Source organism: Hibiscus syriacus, unplaced genomic scaffold (genome assembly GCF_006381635.1).
Source record: "Hibiscus syriacus cultivar Baekdansim isolate YM2019G1 unplaced genomic scaffold, ASM638163v2 tig00110429_pilon, whole genome shotgun sequence".
NCBI classification, from domain to species: domain Eukaryota; kingdom Viridiplantae; phylum Streptophyta; class Magnoliopsida; order Malvales; family Malvaceae; genus Hibiscus; species Hibiscus syriacus.
The window spans coordinates 3,595,441-3,606,536 of NW_024062733.1; the positions used below are offsets into that span (position 1 = coordinate 3,595,441).

The window sequence follows — 11,096 nt, forward strand, 5'->3', positions numbered from 1 at the left end:
CTCTTATGTCAGTAGTAAATTGGTTAAAGAATTAAGTATTCCGTTAGAACCTATTCGTAATGAGATGATTGTGACAAATCCATTAGGAAACAGTGCTCGAGTGAGACAATTCTCTAAAGGATGTCCCATTAGGATTAAGGGAATTGAATTCTCTGCTAATCTAATGGAATTACCCTTTGATGAATTTGAGGTTATTCTGGGGATGGATTGACTTTATCATTATTATGCCAATTTGGATTGTCGACTTAAACGGGTGCAGTTAACAAGTCTTGAAGGAGTGGAAGTTAGTGTGATTAACGAAAGAATCCATCTTTTAGCTAATGTGATATTGGTGATGTCGGCTTAGAAGTTGATGATGCAAGGGTGTCAAACGTACATTGCTAATATAATTGATACAAGAGTTGCAGGAGGTAAGCTTGAAGATATTCCAACAGTCTGAGAGTTTCCAGACGTGTTTCCAAATGATTTTCTTGGGTTACCTCTAGATAGGGAGGTTGAGTTTCAAATTGAAGTAATGTCAGGATCGGCACCAATTTCGATGGCTCCTTATAGGATGGATCCGAAGGAGTTGAAAGAGTTAAAGACTCAGTTGCAAGAGCTTTTAGATAAGGGATTTATTAGACCTAGTGTGTCTCGCTGGGGTGCTCCAGTGTTATTCGTAAAGAAGAAAGATTGTTTGATGCGCCTCTGTATAGATTATCATCAACTCAACAAGGTGACCATAAAGAACAAGTATCCTCTTCCGAGGATAGACAATTTATTTGATCAACTCAAGGGAGCGGCTATATTTTCAAAAATCAATTTATGCTCAGGGTATCATCAGCTGAAAATTCAAGAAAAAGATGTTCCTAAAACGGCGTTTAGGACTCGGTATGGTCATTATGAATTTGTTGTAATGTCATTCGGGTTAACAAATGCACCTGTAGCATTTATGGACTTGATGAATAGAGTTTTTCAACTATACATTGATCAGTTCATGGTCCTCTTTATTGATGACATATTAGTGTATTCTAAGTCGAAAGAGGAGCATGACGTTCATCTTCGTGTAGTTCTTCAAACGTTGCGATATAAGAAGCTTTACGCAAAGTTTTCAAAGTGTGAGTTTTGGTTATCTGAAGTGGCATTCCTCGGACACGTGGTTTCGGTAAAGGGCATTCGGGTAGACCCACAAAAAGTTAGAGTTGTATTAGAATGAGAGATTCTGAAAAAATGTGTCGGAAGTTCGAAGTTTCTTGGGTATCGCAGGTTATTATCGGAGGTTTATCAAAACCTTTTCGATGATATCTTTACCTTTAACCAAATTATTAAGAAATGACATACATTTTAAATGGACTCCTGATTGCCAGAAAAACTTTGAAACATTGAAGAAAGTTTTGATTGAAGCTCCGGTATTAGTGCAACCGGAATCAAACAAGGATTTCACAATTTTTAGCGACGCGACCCATAATAGTTTGGGATGTGTCTTAATGAAAGATGGAAAGGTAATTGCTTATGCCTCGAGACAGCTGAAGCCTCATGAAAAGAATTATTCGACGCATGATCTGGAGTTAGCAGCTGTGGTCTTTGCATTAAAAATTTGGCGGCACTATTTGTATGTCAAACGTTGCTACATCATCACTGATCATAAGAGCTTGAAGTATTTGTTGAGTTAAATTTAAGGCAAAGAAGATGGATGGAGTTGTTGAAGGACTATGATGCGATCATTGACTATTATCCAGGGAAAGCCAATGTCGTAGCGGATGCTCTTAGTCGGAAGACTTTTACCACTTTACATAGTTTGAATGCCCGATTGATGGTAAAAGAAAATGGTGCATTGATGGTTGAATTAAGGTTGAAACCAGTGTTGTTGGATCAAATCCAGGAGTTATAATAGAAAGATGATAAGTGTTTAGCTTGGTTTGATCGAGTAGAGAAATGTGGACTTGGAAACTTTAAAGTTAAGTCAAACGGATGCTTATATTTCAAGAATCGTGTGTATGTCCCTAATGACTATGAACTGAAACGAGATATTTTGTATGAAGCACATTGTAGTCCCTTAACGATGCACCTAGGAGGGAACAAAATGTATCAAGATTTGAAAGAGCGTTATTAGTGGCTTGGTATGAAGAAAGATATTACAGAATTTGTAGCAAAGTGTTTAAATTGTCAACAAGTGAAAGTTGAGTATCAGGTGCCTTCCGGTTTGTTGCAATCCATCTCAATTTCGCAGTGGAAATGAGAAAACATTACGATGGACTTCATAACGGGTTTGCCTTTATAGTCGGGTAAAAAGGATTCGATTTGGGTAATTGTGGATCATATTACCAAGACAGTGCATTTCATCCCGGTGCGGACAGATTTCTTTATGGAGAAACACGTAGAATTATATATCAAAGAGATAGTGCGACTTCATGGCATTCTAATTTCGATAGTTTCTGATAGAGATCCCAGATTCACTTCGAGATTCTGGAAGTCTTTTCAAGGAGCTTTGGGTACTCGATTGAATTTCAGTACCGTATTTTATCCTCAGACTGATGGGCAATCTAATAGAACAATTCAGATTTTGGAAGATATGTTGAGAGCGTGTGTGATCGATTTTTCTGGATTGTGGGAAATATATTTGCCTCTTGTGGAGTTTGCATCTAATAATAGCTACCAATCCAGCATAAAAATGGCACCTTATGAAGCGTTATATGGAAGAAAGTACAGAACACCCCTCAATTAGTACGAGTTAAAAGATCGGAAAGTTCATGGTCCAGATTTGATCAAAGAAGTGGAAGAAAAAGTTCAAGTGATTCAGCATAATTTGAAAGTTACCTCGGACAGACAAATGTCATACGCCAATCTGAAAAGAAAAGAGATTGAATTTCAAGAGGGCGATAATGTGTTTTTGAAGGTATCACCTTGGAAGAAAGTGCTTCGATTTGGGCATAAAGGAAAAATGAGTCCTAGGTTCATTGAACCTTATGAAGTTTTGAAGAAAATTGGACCAGTGGCCTATAAGTTAGCGTTGCCGCCAGAAATGGAAAAGATCCATAATGCCTTCCATGTGTTCATGCTTTGGCAGTACCGATCTGATCATGCTCATATCATAACTCCATATGAAATTGAAGTTCAATCCGATTTGTCTAATGAGGAAGAACCTGTTCAGATTTTAGCTTTTGAAACCAAGCAGTTGCGGAATAAGATGATTCTGTTAGTTAAGGTTCTGTGGAGAAATCATAAAGTGGAAGAAGATACGTGGGAGCGTGAGGAAGATATGAGGGAACAATATCCCCACCTTTTTGCGCAATGAAAATTCGAGGATGAATTTTCTTAAGGGGGAGATTTGTAACATCCCAAATATTGGGTTAGGGACCAAAATGTAAGAGCTTTAAAATTCAGTGGTTGAATTAGAATAATGTGATAATTCAGTGATTTATGGAAGAATTTTGTGTTGGGTAATATAGTAAATATGGATAATTAACAAGGGCAAATTGGTAAATTGTAGGGTAAGGATATCTTAGGACATATTGGAGTAAAAGAGGGAGAAGTGTCTGGAAACATTTCATTTATTTCTTCTTCTACGTTAGCTCCCTCTTCAAAGGTAAGAAGTTGGATTTTGTAGTTTTACTTTAATTTTTTGTTTAGTAATGGAAGTTTGGATGGTATATAAGCCTAAGGAAAGCTTATGTAGCATTAAAAAACAATATGAGTGTTCTAGAGTTAGATTTGTAAAATGGGGTTTTAGATGAAATTTTGTTATAGATGAGTTTTTGAAGTTTAAATAAGATTTTTGACTTGTCAATAGGTTAATTAAAAGATTAGGAGTGATAGAATTGGGTAATAACATATTTGAATATTGAGTATGATTTGAAGATTCAAGTGTTTAAATGAGAGTTTGGGATGTTTAAGAGTTATAAATGTGTACAATTTGGTTTGAAGGTATAAATGTGAGTTTATAAACTCAAAGAATGTGTTTAAGAGAGTTTTTGGGTGGATTTTAAGGGATTTTCGAGTTGGAAATGGCCATTCTGGGCCTAGTGTATCAGTACCCTTAAGAGAGGTACCGATACTTCATGAGTTGAACATGCTTATTTGTATGAGTGTGTATTGGTGCACTGAGGAATGTATCAATACCCTCAAAACATCGAATGTCATTTGTGTGTCAGTACACTGAGGAGTGTATCGATACCCCCAAGTATGAAATGAAATATGGGTTCTTGTATATCAAGTTATTATGATTAAATATAATTGAGATGAGATCGATATTGATTCCAGGTTGTTTGTGTAGTGATCGAACGTAATTGACTTCTAGTCAGCTTGGTATTTTCGAGTATCAATTCAAAGAGATTGGGATTAAACCTTAGTGAGGCAAAGGTGAGTGCAACTTCTCTTTTCGTAATATAATTGAGGAAGGCTTGAGATAAGCCAACCTCAGTGTTTTCGATCGAAAAGCATATATTTATTTTATGTTTTATTTTATGTTTTATTTAAATGTTTTATTCAATTTCCCATTGTTACAAACTATGTATTATGACTATGTGTTATGAACATATGAACCTTTAAAATGTGAATATGAGCTTCGAACTAATAAATATGAATATATGCTATGACAGAGAAACTATGTGAATAAAAAACACTTTGAATAAGGATTGAACCTAAATATGTGATTAAAAGCCCAATGTATATATATGAGGATTAGAGGTATAGTTGGCATGCCAATAGTCGAGGGTCTATGTGGTCATTCGGGACAAATATGTGGTACTTCGGTGCAACCCTATGTGGCACTTCGGTGCAACCTATGTGGTCTTTCGGGACAATTATGTGGCACTTCGGTGTAAATTACGAGCTATGGTGACAACATTAGTGCACAACCTCATAGTACTCAAATACCTAGATTTCTCAATTGTATACCTTGGGCATTTGGAATAAAAACATACAAAGTATAATTATTCATAAGTATACCTTTGATATGAAAATTAAGAAAGCTCTTTGAAAAATAGTTTGAATAAAACAAATAAAATTTATGTTCATAAGTTAGCACTATTATTATTGCCTCACTAAGTCATCGACTTAGCGTGTGTTCTCTCATGCGTAGGTTTGAAGAAGGCTGACGATTGATCTGGGGTTGAGGATAACATACGTTTTTGAAGATCAAATCAGTACAAATTAAATGTAGGTTGTTGCTTATTTTGTAAACTGTTGGCATGTATTATATGTTTAATTTGAAATGCTCTGGTCGATTTTGTAAACCTATATATTTTATTTTTGTAAACTCTTACCTTTGAGGTTATCTATATAAATTATTAAGATATTTTGTGAAATGATTTCTGATTTAAAATGGTATTATTTTCTCTATATTGATTGGAATAATAAATTTTAAAATTTTACCTATTTGTCAATTTCGTATGTTTGGAAAGTCAAATGTTACTCCTCGGATTCGTATCTGGGTAGGGTACGGGTCAGGTAGTGTTACAGTCAGTGGTATAGTTTACCCTTTATTTTAAATAATTTATCTTTAAAATTTTAACTAATGTATAATTATATGTTGAGTCCTCTAGCATTTAAATTTTATAAATTAAATTAATGGGTCGTTAGTGGTACTCATCGCTGCTTGTCAAACACTATAGAATTTTCCTAAAAGTATAACTCAAACTAAATATTGCTATAGCATAATATTTATTAGACTTTATATATTTATTTTTTAGATTTATAATAATAATAATAATAATAATAATAATAATAATAAATATGGTTTCTCATGTTTTAGAAATGTTTTCAAATAATAATATATACAATATTCATAAATTTGAATAGTTTAAATTATAGTTTTAGTCATTGTGTTATAATCAATTTTAACATTTAATCACTATATGTTAATTTAGTATAAGTTAGGGGCTTTTTCTGCAACGTGACCAAAAGTCCAAGCATTCATCAATAGTTATTTTCTACTAATTAAGTAAATATTTTACTTCACACTTCTCAGCTGATTTAGAGTTCGTATTAAGATTAGTAGGGATAGAAGAGATTGTAAGCTTTAGTTGTGTCACAACCTTTGAAGGTGAGATAAATTGTTCTCTTTGATCATTGTATATTTCGTTTCTTTATTGGTTAAATTTTAGGATAAACTAAAGGAATGACCGCTAAACTATGATAAAAAATCACTTTGACAATCGATGTTTTATTTTGAACAAACAGGCCACTCAATTATTTAAATGGTTCATTTAAGCCACTCTTCGTTAATTTTTAACGGTGATGGTGACGTATCAATTAATAAAATAAAATAATTATGCATTTGGTCCTTAATACTTACGTATTCTATCAATTTAATCCCAATTTTAATTTAATTTAAAAACTCAACCCTATCCGGAAGTGTCAATTGTCAACATATTATTGTCACACATTTATAAGTGACACGTGTCACCACATGATTGAAAAATTATTTTTAATATTTTAATTGGATAATTTTACCCACCAACCAAGTGAGAACTCGTGTCACCACCTGTGTAAATAAAAACAAATTGTGAAATAGATGCTGCTAAGGAATTTTGATATTAGGGACCATTGGTGTCTCTGGACAAGCCTGAACCATTTGAGGTAAATGTTTGATTTGTTATTAAATTGCAAAGTCTTTTATATATTTTGTTTTAGATTATTTCACACTACAAATATATATTAAATTATTAGAACATATCTAATAAATAAATTATATTTTTCACACACACATATATAATTATAGTTAATACAATATTTATAAGGCTTAATATCAAAATAAGTGCCCAAACTATACTATTATTTTGAAATAGGTGTCTAACATTACAAACGTTACCACTTTAGGTATTCAGCCCATAACGATCACTAAAAAAACTCCGTTAAAAACACGTGTCACACTCAGGTAATTTTTAAAAAAATATTTAAAATAAAAATAATTAAAAATTTGTTATTATATTTATAAAAAAACTCTAATTTTTCTTAAAAATCCTAAATTCTTTGAAATTACAAAAAACCTCCAGTCCTATATCCCTTACCCAAAAAAACCCATAAAATTTCTAAACCCCCAAAACTTACCGACCACCCCTTGTCGGCCGTCCCCATCGGAGCCATCACCGCCCTTAAATCTCTAATGCAACAAATAAAAAAATACAACAAGTTTTGGTGGATAAAATGTAGCAAATACCCTTGTCGAGCAAACCTCAAAACTTGAATATTAGGATTTTAAGAATTTAAGTATTGGGGATTTTAAAGATTTAGGATTTAGGGATTTTGGAGCTTGGGGTGACAGAAAGGGTGGCGATCAATCACTGGGTGGATGGAGACGACTGGCTGATTGTTCATCGATGGTGACGACGATAAGGGCGTCGACGTGCGTCGATACAGGGATTAGAATAAAGGTTTTCAAAGTTTTGGGAAGTTTTTAAGATTTTTAAAAAATTTGGGGTTTTCTTAAAATATATATTTTTAAGTTTTTTTCTAAAAATAAAATTTTAACAATTATCATAATGTGACACGTGTCACTTAACGAGAAAAATTAACACTGTTGATGGCTCGGACACCTAAAGTGACAACATTTGTAATGATAGACACCTAAAGTGGTAACGTTTGTAACGTTAGGCACTTGGATGAACAAAAAAACAGTTTAAGCACCTATTTGAGAACAATTGTATAGTTTGGGTACTTATTTTGATATTAAGCCTATTTATAAATAAAAATGAATTTAATATTTTTATATTTTTAAGTTAAATTAATTTCTTTACAATTATTTTTAAATAATTATATGTGATTTATATTAAAAATAAAATTATATTAAAAATTCATTAGAGAATCCAAAGTCACAAAAATAACTTAAATCATAAAATAAATTTATAATATGAATCTTGTTATAAAATAATCTAAGTGAAGCAATAAGAAGGACAAAAATAACAAGAGATATGGGAATAAGAGAGAGAAATGTATTATTATCTCAATATGAGTTGTTTATAATGTTTTCTCTTAACTCCATATTTATAAGCATAACAAGTATATCTCATATAGAACTCTAACTCTAATTGATATTAAAGTCCTAATAATAAAGTATATCAAAACCCTATCTTATAGATAGAGATAGACATTCACATAAATAAATATTCATAACACTCCCCATTGGATGACTATGAAGATAATGTGTCTTGTTAAAAATCTTATTAAGATAAAACCATGTGGGGGAAAATCTTAATGAAGGAAAAGAGTACACATATCTTTAATATTTATAACATGTTGTCTCATTAAAAACTTACCAGGAAAACCCAATGGGACAAAACCTTGGTTAAGGAAAAAAGAGTACAACGCATTTTTACTCCCCCCTCATAATAATATCACATAAGATCTTTGAGTATTACAACTTAATCTTGAATACAATCTTCAAATGTTCAAGTAAATAGCACATCAATGAATAGGTCTTTTCAAATTACCACTTGAACAGATTCATCAAATATTTACATTACTCTTCTTTTGAAGATCACGAGGGAGGAAACTTTAGAGAATTATGTTTCCTTTGATGTATCATCTTTTCAATTGATCTAATTTAAGTACTCGATCTACAAGTCGAGATAAAGCTTGATTTTAAAATTATTTATCTCAAATATTCTTTTAAACAAGCAAGATAATTTTGAAACTCTTCAGGAATTATATTTTAAAGCTTTTCAAGAGTTTCAGTTCAAAATATACAATATTAAATTTGATCTTGATATCTTTATAAAGACATACGAGTGAGTAAGCTCTCATCGATTCGGATATTTCATACACACTTACATCGATTCATTCTATCTAAATATTTAAGCAAATATATTTGTACAAATTTCCTAGGAATTTATAAATGCTGCTAGCATTTTAATCCTTTAGGGATAAACATCATTATATATGGATCCACAAATCATTAGACGCACTATAAAATTTTTATAATTGTCATGGTAATAAAGTAATTGCATCCACCACGAATTTAAAAGTATTTATTATTCAAGTTGTATTGTATATCTTACGACTACTCATTTATACCTTACTTGCATTACACCTTTTCGAAGTGCTTGGACTACTTGTTCATGTTTTGGAAGTTGATTTAACTTCACTTGAATAGCGTATTTCCATGTATCTCAAATTATTTTCACATTTATGCTTCTGGATAGATTACAATTCAAGATCCTCATTTCTTTACTTCTATAGAAATATTATTTGTAAAATCGTTGCCGACAACTTTTCTATTTTTTTGGTTCCATCTTTTTATCATATTGAAGTAACTTATCGAGATCTCTTCAAAATTTCCATTTTCAATTTTCAAGTACCTAAAACTCTTTTAGAGTTGTATTATTAGTTATGTCTTGGGTTTCTTCAGGAGTACTTGCCTCTGCTATATGACCATCTTATATTACTTTTCACTTACGAGAACTTTAATCGTTGGAACTATCATGCTTCATGTATGGTTTACATTCTTTTGCTCTAATATGTTATCCTTCTAGGATTCCAATTCAAATTTAGAGCATTTTCAGCTGGTATATGAGACTTGATTACTCTCATTAAATCAATAATTATTTCTGGTTGTTAACTTGTTATGAATTATCTTATGAACTTCTGGTTCACATTACTATGTACGAGGATCTACATAAAGTGATAATTCATTTATATTTTCATCCAGCTGGTTCTTCTCTCCCCTAATGATAAAATAATTGAATCTCAAAGCATTCAATAAAGTAAAACTCATACTCAGTATATATATATATATATTCTCAATCTACTTTATATATCAATTTATGTGCATTTGTGGTTGATCGATATAAACATATAATGCACGACTAAAAATTTTATAATGGGAAATATATGACTTTTGACCATAATTCAATCATAAAGAGGAGTATAACTTGTTGGCTTGATGTGTAGTAGTTCTATATGTGAATTATGATATAGATACTAGTTCTCATAGTTTAGCTATGAAAAGGAGACAATAAAAATATTTGCTAAACTGTTTATTCATAAACTATAGGCTTTGTAACAATTATTTTCAACTGATGTACAATATGATTTTTACAAGCTTGGAATATAAACTCACTAAGTTTAGCAAGACGAATAGTTTTGATTGCATAATCTGAAGTATTTCTTTTTCCAATCGAGTAAATAATCTCACAAACTACAGGTTGTGAGTTGATAGCATATATGTGATTTATCTCATAGATGCGTCTTACAAAATTTTCTACTTTGTGGATAAATTGTCTCATATTTTAATCAAATATGCAAGTTATTCAATCTCAACTTTAACTAGTGATGTTCTAAATTACTTTTGAGAACAAATAACACAAGAACTTCAGGTTCTTTTAATTTATTTAAATCTCAATAATTTTTGCATCATTATTGATTGGGATGGTCTAACCAATCATGCCAACTAATTAAAATTTTAAACTTGTAAATTTCAAGTTTACCATAAGATGTGATTCAATCTCGTTCATAACTTGTAAACTTCTGGTTTACCAAAATACATGTAGTACAAATAAAAGAAAATTAAATATATATATAAGTTTCCTTAAAACTTGAAAGTATATTAGCCGATATAAAATTGTTTATTCAAATAGAAATACATTTAGTTCTTTTGGAGCTACTTTGTACTACAAATATTAATATATCGATTTATTATGAAAATATGATAAATAAATATAAACCATAGTAAGAATACCTAGAGGTTGTTAATGTCGTCGTCATCATGGATGTTCTCACATATACTATCATAAGCACTAAAACAATTTTCTTTTCATGGTAAAACCGTAATCACAAATCAAAATTCACAAACAATAGAAAATAGTATTTACTAATCAACATTCACATTTTACCTTTTGTTATCTATGTCAATAACTCTAATTAAGTTGGAACTATAATATCATAATCATCTTCACCATTCTTAGAAATAAAATTTGTCTCCATTTTCTTTTCTTTATTATTTAATAATTACTCTATCAAAAAAATATTATTTAATAATTATTGATAAAGGTCCACATGATGCTTTGAGATACTATAGGTAAAAACAAAATAATTTATCATAACACAGATATTACTTTTATAATTGGATTGTCACTTTTGTCATTTGTATAATCCAACTTCTGATGGGTGTAGGTATTCAT

General features: G+C 31.1%; 1 protein-coding gene across 1 annotated transcript; it reads left to right on the forward strand.

The window, feature by feature from the left end:
* Window positions 1-2,809: 2,809 nt before the first annotated feature.
* On the forward strand, window positions 2,810-3,274 carry LOC120124778. The gene has a single exon (XM_039143354.1). The coding sequence runs from the start codon at window positions 2,810-2,812 to the stop codon at window positions 3,272-3,274; it is 465 nt and encodes a 154-aa protein (XP_038999285.1).
* The last annotated feature ends 7,822 nt before the right edge of the window (window positions 3,275-11,096 follow it).

Bases quoted from the DNA above. Each gene is read 5' to 3' on its own strand.
- LOC120124778 (XM_039143354.1), top strand. From the start codon at position 2,810: ATGTCATACGCCAATCTGAAAAGAAAAGAGATTGAATTTCAAGAGGGC.